The 13,149-nt window shown below is 42.9% G+C and overlaps 2 protein-coding genes across 3 annotated transcripts; both read left to right on the top strand.

The window, feature by feature from the left end:
• The first annotated feature begins 1,339 nt into the window (after positions 1-1,339).
• LOC139649177 (pre-mRNA-splicing regulator WTAP-like) lies at positions 1,340-6,872 on the top strand. Of its 2 annotated transcripts, none has more exons than XM_071525509.1 (8): positions 1,340-1,437; positions 1,930-1,977; positions 2,826-2,881; positions 3,022-3,080; positions 3,208-3,335; positions 3,454-3,632; positions 5,323-5,477; positions 5,838-6,872. In XM_071525509.1, exons 2-8 carry the CDS (start codon positions 1,948-1,950, stop codon positions 6,356-6,358), a joined length of 1,128 nt encoding a protein of 375 aa, XP_071381610.1. In that variant the 5' UTR covers positions 1,340-1,437; positions 1,930-1,947; the 3' UTR covers positions 6,359-6,872. The 2 variants fall into 2 exon arrangements, with proteins under 2 accessions (XP_071381610.1, XP_071381609.1); XM_071525508.1 differs by having other exon boundaries at positions 1,359-1,437; positions 2,357-2,881.
• Positions 6,873-7,674: 802 nt separating this feature from the next.
• On the top strand, positions 7,675-12,846 carry map7a (microtubule-associated protein 7a). Its single transcript, XM_071525500.1, has 14 exons — positions 7,675-7,804; positions 9,024-9,098; positions 9,207-9,370; positions 9,486-9,588; positions 9,767-9,883; positions 10,116-10,285; positions 10,485-10,621; positions 10,728-10,966; positions 11,077-11,260; positions 11,347-11,515; positions 11,711-11,815; positions 12,065-12,115; positions 12,252-12,480; positions 12,836-12,846. The coding sequence occupies exons 1-14, from the start codon at positions 7,675-7,677 to the stop codon at positions 12,844-12,846; spliced, it is 1,884 nt and encodes a 627-aa protein (XP_071381601.1).
• The last annotated feature ends 303 nt before the right edge of the window (positions 12,847-13,149 follow it).

Here is a 13,149-nt window from a genome sequence, read left to right as displayed (position 1 = left end):
TTGTCGTGACACCAACCTGGCCATTCTGCTGAGGGATTCTGGCCTTAATTACATGATTCAATACAGGCTAAGAGGGGTTGAGGAGATGTACAGTCCCTCCAGCATCGTCGGCAACCGTGTCACCAATCGTGCACGGTTACCAGTTGCCACTGTAGTCCAGTATAACTAACCTCATTCCCTGATGGCTGGTGTCTTCAAACACAAGGACACTCTGGAGTTGACATCACACGCCATACCGCTGTGCCACGGCTGTCTTTTCTATTTAAACTAAGATAAAGAAGAATAATGTGTAATTTGAGTAAAACATTCTGCATAGGCCCTATACAAACAAGATTAAGTACAGCTATCATTAGAAACTCTCATTAGAAATGTGTAGCCTCTGGTTCAAGACATCAATCATGAACTTTTAATATCTCTGTATTGTTTTACAGTAACGCACATTAAGAATGTTATTACTTGTATTTTGGATGAATATTTAGGTTGCGCTAATGAATATGCATGAGCATGCAATTGAGCCCTTAAAGTGACACCTTTCACAATGTCGTCTAGGGTGAACCACACAATGACTTGATACCAACCATGCAATCTTATCCTGTGTAGGTCCAGTGTCCAAAGCCCTCTTTTGGCTGTGCCGGTAGTAGGCGGGTTATCACCATCTTGTTTGTGCTCCACTGACTCTGTGGGCACACCACCTGACTGTGGTGTAGTGTATCCTTGTGACACATTTCAGACTCTTGCGGTGTGGGGGGTGGGGGTGGGGTTGGCTCGCTTCATCAGTGAAACAGAGACACAGTGCATTGTTATTGTTGGTGTTCATTTTAATACCTGGACTAAGTCAGATAGTAGACAACAAGCACAGGGCCTATGTGCATCTGACCAAAGATGACCCCAGTCCAGAATAGGGCCAATCCACAGTACCATATAGTTGAGTGAATGAGTCAGAACTTGAGTGACTGATTCACTAGTTCTATGGTCTGGCTGTCAACTGTATCAATAAACCCTCCCATCCCACGTTGGTTTAGCATAGTATAAGAGGGCGAAACCAAGATTAGGCCTATTTGTGGCACAATTTTGCCCAAATTTTGTGCAGTGCATGGATTTCCTCAGATAGCTCTCTTCCAAACCTCCCAGAGTACCGTCCTTATTCAATAGATTAACTGTCATTCATCCAGCACCATCTTGATTAGCTAACTTCGAACAGTGTAAGGCCAACTAGAGCAGTCTTGACAAATGCTTATCCAAAATACAGTAGCGTTACTTGTTGGCTAGACATCTTGTGGCCTGTAATCAACAGAAGCACCACCTGGTGGCCAGAGGAATGTTAGCGTTGCTGGCTGAGCTGTAGTCTCTGGCTTTGGAAGATTGCAATCATTGGAAGCTAACGTTAGTTCAACAAACAGTTTAACTAATTCAACATCGTAGACTGTGTGCGGGTAGGTAAGTTAACTTACCTAACACATTATCTACCTAGTTAGCTCGTCTGTGTCTGTCCGACACATTTATAATGGAATCAGTTTGCCTCAAAGTTGAGACTTTTGCTAACAAGCTTGCTAAGGGGCTTAGCTAGGTACTAAATGTAGCTAGTAACGTTAAGTTACCAAAGTAACGTTTACCAACGTAAACCCTACGTTAGTTAGGTACCATTACCTAACGTTAGCTAATCAGCTAGGTAACCCAGGTAACCTAGCTAGTCAGTTACCGTTAGCTTAGCTAGCTTCTGAGTTACCGTTAACTACTCTACGCACCTCCAGCGGAACCATACACAATGTGGCATGGTAATGTTTGGCTGGCTAACGTTTAACTGTTAGTGGTAGAAATAAGATAATGCTCTCAGATGTGTCGGACGGTGTCCACCTGTCAGAACGTTAGCTAACTTAGCCAGCTAATTTAACATCAACTTATATCAACTCAAGACATTTTGTTTTACAGACCCCCAGCGCCTACAGAATGACTGAAGACGAACCTTTGCCCAAAAAGGTGGGTCACGAGCATCACCTTAACGTCAGCTGTTCAACTTCTGGCACAGCTGACACTAACTCAGTATAATAGCAACAACGTTAGTTAGAGTGAATGGACGTAATATCAGAAATACCTAAGGATATATGAATATCAAGTTCCTATTAAGTAGGGCCAGATAAGCTTCAGTCCACCTTGGTCATGTAAGTCCTGAATTGTGTGTAGTGTGGGATGTTGGACCATTCTTCAGAAGGAAAGCCTCCAGTTCTTGGAGTGATGAAGGAGGTGGAAATCTACATTGCACTCTGTGCTCCAGAATTTCCTGTAAAGGTTCAATGATGTTTAGATCTGGTGATTGGGAAGATGTTTGACGTCATCCTTGTTTTCATTTGTTAAGCAGTGTTTATGGGAACATTATCATCTGGGAATATGCGTACATCATGAGGGACCAGTGTTTGCACAATCCACCTGCTCCACCTGGTCCTGGAAAATGGCCTTCTATTCCTTGGTCATTTCACCATCTTGCATAGCAATCATCAGACCTAATGATGGCTGCCCATAACATTACAGACCCACTACCACATTTATTAGTTGGCAACAGATGTAGGTTGAAAGTATCCTTTTGCTATTTCCAAATGTAAACGTTGTTTGTTATTTTGTCCACCACCTGTGTCTCCCTTTTGATCCTTGATACTTCTAGCCTGGCTTAAGCCCAAATGGCCTCAAGATGTCATTCTAAATCATTTATATTTACTTGCATCTTAAGTGGATGGAAAAAGTGGTTATTTTTATTTTTGCCTGCTGGGCCAGTGAAAATATACAAGGGGCACATAGAGCACCTGACTTACATGTCAACAATTTTGACGCAGGTCCGTCTCAGTGAATCTGATTTGAAGAATATGACCCGTGAAGAACTCCTTCAGAGGTATTTCTCCACCAATGCACAAAGTTTGTCTGTCTATCACTGATGAACTGAACCCAGAAATGTAACCCTCTGCTAGTAGCTTTAGATTATGCCATAGCACTACTGTGTTTGAATGGTGCACTTGTTCTCTTGTCTGTCAGGTGGAAGCAGGAGGAAGCCTATATTGAAATGCTTGAGAGAAAACATTCAGAGTTAAATTGTAAGTTCTCTTAACTTTTTTTCCTCACCACTGACCATTATGAGCTGAATACTGTGTTGTTTTTTCTGGCTTAGCTATTCTGCTCTGAGACTGACCTTTTGTCACTTCACATTTTCTCGTCATACAGCAAACGATGTGACCAATCTAAGGGAATCAGAGGAGAAGATGAAGCAGCAACAGCAGGAGGCAGCTCGAAGGGAGAACATCCTTGTGATGAGGCTTGCCACCAAAGAGCAAGAAATGCAGGAATGCTCTGTAAGTATAACTAAATCTGTTCAAGCGTATCAATCTGGGCAGACATATTAGAACAATACTTTGCAGTGATGGTGAACTTGGTGGCTTTAACATGACACTTGAACTCTTCTTTATCCAGACTCAGATTCAGTATCTCAAGCAAGCTCAACAACCGAACCTGGCCCAGCTGCGATCATCCATGCTGGACCCGGCTGTCAACCTGTTTTTCCTCAAAATGAGGCGTGAACTGGACGAGACTAAAGACAAACTGGAGCAGGCCCAAAATGAACTCAGTGCTTGGAAGTTTACACCTGATAGGTAAACCAAACCAAAATACTCCAGCCAAGACTTGGCCTGACAACTCTCCTCCGCAAGAATGCAAAGTGTGGTGGGAAAGGCAGACAATGCTTATATGTTCGAAACATGACTGACTTTTAAAAAGAGAGACCAGGCAGACATGGTTACCCGATCCAGTGCCCCACCTGTGCACTTGTTCATCATAGACTTTGTCAAAGACTCTGTTAGGTGAACTGAACTCCCCAGAAGAGATGGTCACTCTCAATCTCCGAATAAGCCCCCATTTAGCTTTTAGATGGATGGATGGAAGGTTATATGTTATGATTGCCAGGATTTATCTATGCACAACCTCAAGTCTTTTGCAAACAAAATGGGTACATGCTCCTGGCAAAGCCATTCATTCCCCCAATCCACAAAGAGTCCACATAGATGATGACTATTAACTTGATACAGAGGAGTGTCCATCAGACCCCAGTCCAGAACCTGTTTAATACTAAAGACTGTCAGTATCTGGAGTGATCTTGGGCTTGCTTCACGTTGAGCTGACACAGGAGTCATCTTGAACATCACTTTGTCAGTAAAATGAGCCATGTGCAGGTATGACTGTTTGATTTATTGATGAATGTTGCAACTGTTTCTCTGAAATTCATAACTCTCTTGTTTCACAACTTTCACTCTGGTTATCATGAAGATAAATATTATTGGTAACACTTTACAATAAGGGTCACTAAGTTAAGGGTTAATTAATGCTTAATAAGCATTAACTAACCCTCAATTAACAGTTAACTAATGTGTCTGGTAATCATTTACTAATGGTCTTCATGTTAACTAAGGTATTAATTTATACATTATTTAATAGTCATCTCTATAACCTATTAACTAATGTATAAATTAATACCGTAGTTAACATGAACACCATTAGTAAATTACACATTAGTTAACTGTTAATTAAGGGTTAGTTAATGCTTAATAATAATGCTTAATAATGCTTATTAAGCATTAACTAACCCTTAACTTAGTGACCCTTATGGTAAAGTGTTACCATATTATTTAAAAGGTTTCAATTTAGCCTCTATCTAATCCAAATGTAAACAAAACAGGCCTTACAGAAAAATAAGGCCGGGGTTTGGATTTTCTTTTCATAGATTTACAAGAACAAGAACAAAAAAAAAGTTGACAGTATGTGACAGCTCATAAATCAATTTTCAATGTACTGTCACACACTGTTCACCCATTTGTGTGTTTGTATCGTTTACAAATTGAGCAAAATATCTTCAGTTGTGATATGTGAAAGTTGCCAGAAGTCTGGGCATGAATAATTGTTTTTCTTGGGTGGGCGCAGACAGGGAGTTAAAAGCCGCTATCTTGTATTTTTCCTTAAATATAGGACAGTTGATAATAATAGTGGGTTACGTAGCATTAATGAGAGCTCATTTCCTTTGGAAAACAAAAAAACGAACAATATGTTGTGAATAAGTGAAAGGCAGTAATTTTACAAGTCACTGGATTCTTTGTGGGTCTTGATCATGTTAAGACAACAGGGGGCTCCAAATGGGGATGCTGTAAAATTGTAAAAAAAAGAATTTTTTTACCCTAATTAAATAATCTGAATCTCTTGAATGTGCCAGAATGAAAGCTATGCGTTTTATTAGTTGTGAATTATTTTCTTCTGATGTCGCCAAGTTTTTAAGGATCTAAATCTGCATTGCAGCCAGACAGGGAAGAAGCTGATGGCCAAGTGTCGCATGCTGATCCAGGAGAACCAGGAACTGGGCAGGCAGCTTTCCCAGGGACGCATCGCCCAGCTGGAGGCTGAACTGGCCCTGCAGAAGAAGTACAGTGGTGAGCTCAAGAGCAGCCAGGACGGTAAGCGGGCTCTCTCTTTAACTTCATATATATTCTCGCTAGCTTTGTTTGGGCAAGTGCTTGTACGAAGGTTTGTTTTTTGTATTCACCTTAAATTAGTCTCCAATTATTTCTTTATCAAAACAAATTGATGTCCCAGAGAATGGCCTGTATTATACTTTGTTGCTGCAAGTGCCGATTCTGTTTTAGTGTAAACATTTATTAACACCTGTAGTGATGCTTAGTGCCAAAGCCAGAGCTGTTTTTGTTTTCTGAATTTATGAAGTCTCCCTTCTTCTTTTGGTTTGGGGTGTGTGTGCTTTCATCCCCACTTTTTTACTCTATCCAACCATTTCTCTTTTGGACTGTGGTCTACTGCAGAGCTGAACGATTTCATCATTCAGTTGGATGAGGAGGTGGAGGGCATGCAGAGCACCATCCTGGTTCTCCAGCAGCAGCTCAAGGAGGCTCGTCAGCAGTTGTCCCAGGCCCAGCGCTCTGCAGCCAGCTCCGCAACCCCGGGCCACACACAGCCTGCCCACAACAGAGATTATGGGGAGGGGGTGACGAATGGGCCAGGCAACACAAGCCCTATTCATCGGACAGCAACAGGCCCCTCTGGGGAGATGGGCAGCAGCAACACAGGACAGTATTCTGTACCATCCCCCTCCATTGGCACAGAAGGAAAACTCTCCAACTCTAATCACTCTGGGGATGTGAACCAGCTTAGCGAAGCCTATGAGACAGTTGACTCCCCCACTGGTAGTGAGACCTCCCTCACACTTCATTCCACTGACACAGATTCAAACCAAGACTCGCAGGGGGAGTGGACACCTACAGGGAAGAGAAGCAGGACCGTAGACTCACACCACACTCAGAACAGCTTGAATGTTACAGTGTAGGGCCCGCTTGAACATTAGGATGGAAATCACACTCAACTATTATGTTGGAGATGTACTTCACAGGTGAAAGAAGTGAATGAGGATGACGGTGTACTCTCAGTGACAGAAAAAAACCCATTACCATTAAACTGTAAAACTTTGTCATAACCAAGGAATGTCACAGTTTCTTTCTCTTTGAAAGGTTTTTTTATGATTTGTGATTTTCAGTTGTAAAGAAAGTGGGGTTATGAGAGGTCTAATCCTACTACTAATAAAATGTTATGTTTGTAACTTGACATTTTGATTTAAAAAATGTAATTGTTAATTTAAATGTTAGTTGTACCGTACTGACCATGTCACGTCACAGAGCAAGTGAAAATAGATTACTGATATGAGTGACTGTGCATTGAGTGGTTGATATGAAATCAGACCCAAGGAATCAATAACTAGATTTACATAAAAGCAAAAACAAGCTGACTTTCAGTCTTGTGTGACCTAGATTTGATCTTTTTTCATGTTTAGTCAGCAATAAAAACATCACATTTGGGTCCAAAAAAACAGATTAATTTTTGTCATTGGGTAAATCCAGCCATAGCACGAGAGGCAAAGGCTGGATTCAGATTGTTCTCCAGAAGGAAAGACCTCCATCTAGTGGTTGTATCTCTTCATTCACCAGAGGAGAATCATGGGTAAAAAAAAAAAAAAAAATCCCATTTTTGCCTCACATCTATTGAGGACATGGAGTGCATCAGAGCGGGTTAATGTCCTAGCAATATATGTCATTGCATGCTGTACCACTGTTGTCCTGGTAACTATTCACATGGACAGGCTCTCAGCTTTGTTTCCCTCGCTCTGCCCAGCAAATGCTACATCCCTTTGGCTGCAAGGAGTGAGGTGGGGGAGTTAAAGTGACACAGGCTTTATTATATGAAAGTAAAGCAGAGCAGCTCACAAGGGTGAGACCTTTAAAGGGGGAGTAACCATTTTAGTGAAGACTTAGTGAGGATCAGAATCTCTCCAGACCTTAAAGAAAATTGGAGAGGAAGATTGTATTCCTTGTATTTCCCTTTTTGGATAACCTTGCTATAATTTATTTCCACTCCACTGAACAGGGGATATAACCTGAATACAGTCAAGTCAGCTACTCTGTTATACTCCATTGGTTTTTATGCTTTTCTCTCGATTGGCAATGCACAGACGAGCAAGCAGCTGATGCAGAAGGCAGTTCACTGCACGGCGCACACTGAAGGCGAGGACCCAAAGGCATCTTGAAATAGACATTAGAGGAGGAGGAGGAGGAGAAAAGGGAGGAGGGTGTTGAGTACCAGAGCATTGGTATGCCAGGCTCAGTGCCTAGCATGGCTGTCCAGAAGAAACAGAGTGTCGTCCCTCCATCGCAGGGACCACTTTCTACCCGGATCATAGAGAGCCAGAAGAAGGGGAATGGATCTAATAAGAGGCCGGGAGGTTAGTAGCTTTTATTTCTGCTGTTGTAGAAAAGGTTCTGAACAGTATCTGAACCAAAACAAGCCTCCCCTTGAAGCCAAGCCAGAGTTACTGTTTATCATCGTTGCAGGATCATCTGATCATGTTGATGACGCATGAATGGAACATATTAATTTTGCATTTTCTTTGGTAAATCATTTATTGTCAATTTGAAATTGAGCATGCTCGCCCTAACCATGAGGATTTTTAAGAGGCAATACACAGCAGGGGACGTCTATGGACACTGATTACATAACGTACATGGAGAAAAATTACAGCGTACTTACACTGCCTGATATTGTTTAATGCTGTAGGAGATACAGCCTTATGTTATCATGTGATTTTCCCTTGTGCATGTATACTAATTACCCCTCAGTCTTCTGTGGAGCCTCCATGTACTATCATCCTTATTTGCTGTTTGTTTCAGTCGTCTCCATGAGGACCGGTCAGGTGCTGGCATGATCTCTTCGGCTCTTAGGCGCAGGCAGTATATAAGGGCTCTTTCATTTGCAGTTGACCCTAAGGCCATCATGGTCCATAACAGTCACCATTAGGGGCTGAACACAGCAGGCCTATCTCCAGACGCTTCAGGATGTAGCGTAAACATACTAATTGGTAGATTTGTCACTAACAAGGTCTTCTAGGTAATCTATTGGTTATGCTTTTTATGCCAAGGGTCATCTCATATCATCTAAAAATGCATTTAGAGGATGAGTCCTGTGTGTGATTGCAGTATAGTAACCTGTATCAATGTCCAGGGAATGTTGCGTGTCACAGTTACTTCATATCATGAAAAATTAAACCTTAGATGAAGTCAAAGGTACTGCTATTTTTTCACTGAATGCAATAACATGCTGATGAATCTTTTTTTTTCTCACTTCCAGAGAAAGGCAATTCTATCAAACCAAATTCACAGACAAAGAAAACTATTAGCTCTCCTTCTGTCAACAAACCTGCCCCAACCAGCAACGCAGCCAGTCCACGGCCCGCTCCAGGTTTGATACAGCTCTCTCTCTGCCTGGGGTCGTACTTGTCCTTTTATCGGGCAGCTGTCATGGGATTTTGCTCGACATATTATTAGTACTACTGGATGGCTTCCTTTTTTTTTCAGATTGCCTCAATTGGTTTTTTCATAACAACATAATGTATTATATATTATTTACTGCATGAATCTAAGTAGTACTATTTCCTGGCATGCTAGGGCCTAATGGAACAAATGTTGATGAGCGGCTGAAGTTGGCACGGGAAAGGAGAGAGGAGCACCAGAAATTAGTTGGTATGTGTGCTCCTGTGGTGGTTCAATCCACATCATGCCACTTAAATGAATTTCTAAACATAGGCTACTGGTTAATCTATTTTGACTGGCTCACAATTTCTTTCCCAGTGTCTCGGGAGCTGAGCAGGTTGGAGCGGGAGCAACGGGCCAGGCGTTACTATGAACAACAACTGCAGGAGCGCAAGAAGAAACTCCTGGAGCAGAGGCTGAAAGAGGAGAGGAGGCGCACTGCTGTTGAAGAGAAGCGCAACCAGAGACTGAAGGAGGAGAAAGTGAGTTTTGGAGGTTGAAATCAAACACTGTTTATGTTCAGAGACGGTTTCACAACTTTGTCTGTGACTGGATCAAGTAACAGCAACAATGAAGCTTGTTTTTCCCTGAATTAAGGAGCGAAATGAATCTGCAGTGCGCAAAACCATAGAGAAGAGCCAAAAGGCCCAGCAGAACCTCAGTCACAGCTCTCGAGGAAGGAAGGTGACCAAGCCCAATGGTAAGTGGGGATGGATGAGTTTCCAGTTTGTCTCTCTGGTAAAATTATTTATCTTTCTAAGCCCATAACACCATGCTTATCTTTGCTCTATGTAACATATCTTAACAAAGCATTCTTGGCTTGACTTATCTTTGTTGTTTTTGCTGCACGTATCTCTTTATACTGATCAATACGGTAGTTCCACGTCGCTTACCCCTGACAACATGGGAGAAGAACTTGGTCAGTCGCCTCCTTACCCCCACATGCTCCTATCTGGCCAGGAGCAAGAGTGCTGGTTGTCAGCCAGGAGAAGAAGGTACTCTCCTCAGTGCAATGCTAATGGATTATTATGCTTATGTGAACTACTAAAATGAATATGGCTACAACAACTAACCTTTCCAGGCTCTTTTCACTGGTTTTGGTCACTAACTCTGCTCCTTTTCCCCTCTTTTCACCCACTGCTTGATATTTACATCCTTTTCACTGTTGCCACCATTTGCACACGTTTCTCCATTTTCTCACAATTATGGCTCAAAACACTGGCTCAGTTGTCCATGTTTGTCGCCGTTCAGTTTCATACCAATCCATGAATACCACCAACACCACCACCACCACCACTCCTCCCAAACCCCAGCATCACTCTGGTCCAGTTCAGCACAGGCCATCTGCCTCCCCTCGCCCCAACAGCAGCCACAACAGAAGCATCAGTCTGCCACAGGTAATTCCAGCTGCTTCCTTGGTCTTCTAACTTGACTATTGATACATGCTGGGTTGATAATAACGATTATATCAATTAATATTTGTTATTATCACCAAGGTGCCTATGAGTAGTTGGTTTACTCTTTTTTGTGATTTTTGGACCCAAAGAGGAAAATTACTATTTTAACTTTTTCTGTACCTGTTCCTTTTTGGTTTAGATCAAAGCAGGAAGAGTGCAAACTGTTGATAAGAAGATCTCAAGCCCTAGATCAAACATTAGATCACCCGCTGTCAACACCAACGTGAAACCAGCCACAAATACACCGAGCAGAACACCATCGCCCTCACCAGAGCGGTAGGTGAAACATTGTGTGTGACCCAAAAAAAATCCACTGTATGTAATTTGCTAGCAGTAATGCGGACAAAGTGAATAATCTGCTCTTTGTCACCTGGTGTTGAAGGACTCGTAGAAGACCAATCAGGAGACACTCCATCACACTGCAGCTGGAGCTCCCATCAGTCCCTGAGGAAGATCTTCCTGCTTGTAGCGCTCCCCTCTCTCCTGGCAACTCGAGGCCTATTAGGACATCGGCTGAAGGTCAGCACGAGGAGATGGAGGATGAGAATCCACCAGAGACTCCGCGTTCGAACTCGCCAGACACTCAGGCTGTCGCTACAACCAGAACAGAGGGAGATGGAAGTAAGCATCCAAAAATGGAACATTCTGCATGGAATAAAATCTACAGTATTGGTATTTTTGTGTGTTATATATATTATATGTACATTGAAGTTGACGTTATCCATCTTCAGGTTCTTCCCAGATGCTTCCCCTTCTCCCTACAGCTCCTCAGCCTCCTGAAGTCATGAGCAGGCCCTCTGCTGGGACTACAGACCCGGAGGAGGCCTCCCGTCTCCTGGCTGAAAAGAGGAGAGAGGCCCGTCTACAGAGGGAGAGAGAGGAGCAGGAGCGCCTGCAGAGAGAGGAGGCGGAAAGGTAAGAAGGGTACAACTCTACAGTAGCGGGACAATTTCTCTGAGAAAAGAGCACAGATGTTGTATTACGGTGTGTGACGTGTCCAGGCGGAGTCGAGAAGAACTGGAGCGCAAGAGGGGAGAGGAGCGAGCGCGGCAGCAGGCCGAGACTCAGCGTCTGGTGGATGAGAAGAGGAGAAGGGAGGAGGAGGAGCAGAGACAAGCTGAGGAAGAAAGAGCTCAGGCTATGAGGGAAGCTGCCCTACTCCAGAAACAGGTGAGCGATGCAAACACTTGAGGAACGGCATCTGCACCTGCCATCTTCCTCAGGGATACATTTTAGTGTTTTTTGCGACACATTTTTGGTGGGAGATTACCGTTTTCCTTCATTTTTCCTGTTTTTGTTTGTGTTTCTGATTGCATTCCTGCTAAATGTCCTTCGCCCACTCTCTTCGCCCGGTCTCTTACTCAGAGAGAGGAGGAGCAAGCCAAAGAGAGGGAGAAGGCAGACCAGATGAAGCGAGAGAGAGAAATACTTGTCCAGAAAGAGGATGCAGAACGCCAAGCAAGAAAAAAGGTGATGAGAGTTTGAAAATGATTAAGATCAAAGAGTATAGGTTACTGTATCTGTACACAACTCTGTCTATACTATCTATGCACAAACTATGTTCATTAACATCAACTATATGAAATGTTCAACTGAGAAGAATTATATTTATTGAGGAAACTCCATCTTGGCTGTGGTAAACATCAATTACAGTAATTTTACAAAGCCAACCATGACAGCCTTTTTATGAAAGATGTTTCTTTTTTTTCTTTTTTCCAGCGACTTGAGGAGATCATGCGGAGAACCAGGAGAACAGATTCTGCAGATATGGTGAGATTTACTGCTTGGTTTTTAAAAGTACATTGCCCTTGAGGTCTTATGACGCACATCCAAAGTCAACCAGCTAACCCCACATCTGAAAGCCGCAGCCTGTCCTTGATTTAACGGGTCGATTTTTGTTTCGCAGAAATCTGGACCAGTGAGGATCCTGCCAAATGAAGCCCGACCAAAGGAAAACACGGAGCCTGTGCAGAATGGCACTCCAGATGGGGCCGTCAAGCTGCCAGTGGGGACCAAGCCGTCTCAGCTGGGGCTGAACGGTGTGGAGGACATGGTTCCTGTGGTGGCCTTCAAAGAACGCAGGTCTCTCCGAACTCTCACAGGCCTGGACGAAATCCAGACCCACCAACGAGCAGGTGAGAAGCGACCAGCATGCCTCTACAGTACATTGGTGCTCAGGTTGAGAAATTAACACCAGCCACAAGCCACATTCTGGCAACTTTTGGCTCTGGCTAGTGAGTTTTTCTGCTCAGGAACACAGCAAAATCATACGGGAGTTGTTAAATAGTGAAAGGTGGTGGTGAATTTAGATGACTAATGACTAGATGAGAAAGTTTCCTGCCCTGCTGGTACGTCTACGATCTTAAATGAAAGATGAATGAAAGATACGATATAAGAAAGCATCTTAAATTGTTTTCTGTGTGTCATCTCTTGAATTGCTTTGAAAAATTTCATATCTTTTCTTTTCTCTCCCTGTTGTGCGTTCTGTAGAAGTCATCTGAGCACCTTGAAAGTGGGCCGACCTTCAAAGAATTTTTTGGAGAGTTGTGATTTCTTTGTGAAACATAGGAATTACTACAGCACAGCCATTTTACTGCCCTTCGGCACTTTGAAAGAGCATGTAACATCACAACCTAACCCTCTCAAGGAGGATATCAGCATTTGGTCGCTTTCTATGTTTAAGCGGTGGAATAAGTACTGGGTATCTAAAGCAATTTGCAGATGAATTTGTTCAGTACAAGGGTGTCTGAAGTAACAATGACTAACCCAAAAATATACAGTAGATTTAGACAGTGGTTACAATA

The sequence above is a fragment of the Centroberyx affinis genome, unplaced genomic scaffold, assembly GCF_046629955.1.
Source record: "Centroberyx affinis isolate AG114_WGS23_722 - 3 ecotype Tasmania unplaced genomic scaffold, CSIRO-AGI_Caff_v1 ptg001299l_1, whole genome shotgun sequence".
In the NCBI taxonomy this organism is placed as follows: Eukaryota; Metazoa; Chordata; class Actinopteri; order Beryciformes; family Berycidae; genus Centroberyx; species Centroberyx affinis.
The sequence above is the reverse complement of the archived record's forward strand: the minus strand, read 5'-3'. Positions and strand labels throughout refer to the sequence as shown.

Bases quoted from the DNA above. Each gene is read 5' to 3' on its own strand.
- map7a (XM_071525500.1), top strand. From the start codon at position 7,675: ATGCCAGGCTCAGTGCCTAGCATGGCTGTCCAGAAGAAACAGAGTGTC. The intron at 10,286-10,484 runs GTAATTCCAGCT...TTTTTGGTTTAG, and splicing joins GAAGCATCAGTCTGCCACAG to ATCAAAGCAGGAAGAGTGCA. The intron at 10,622-10,727 runs GTAGGTGAAACA...CTGGTGTTGAAG, and splicing joins CCATCGCCCTCACCAGAGCG to GACTCGTAGAAGACCAATCA.
- LOC139649177 (XM_071525508.1), top strand. From the start codon at position 2,673: ATGGCCTCAAGATGTCATTCTAAATCATTTATATTTACTTGCATCTTA. The intron at 2,882-3,021 runs GTATTTCTCCAC...CTTGTCTGTCAG, and splicing joins CGTGAAGAACTCCTTCAGAG to GTGGAAGCAGGAGGAAGCCT. The intron at 3,633-5,322 runs GTAAACCAAACC...TCTGCATTGCAG, and splicing joins TGGAAGTTTACACCTGATAG to CCAGACAGGGAAGAAGCTGA.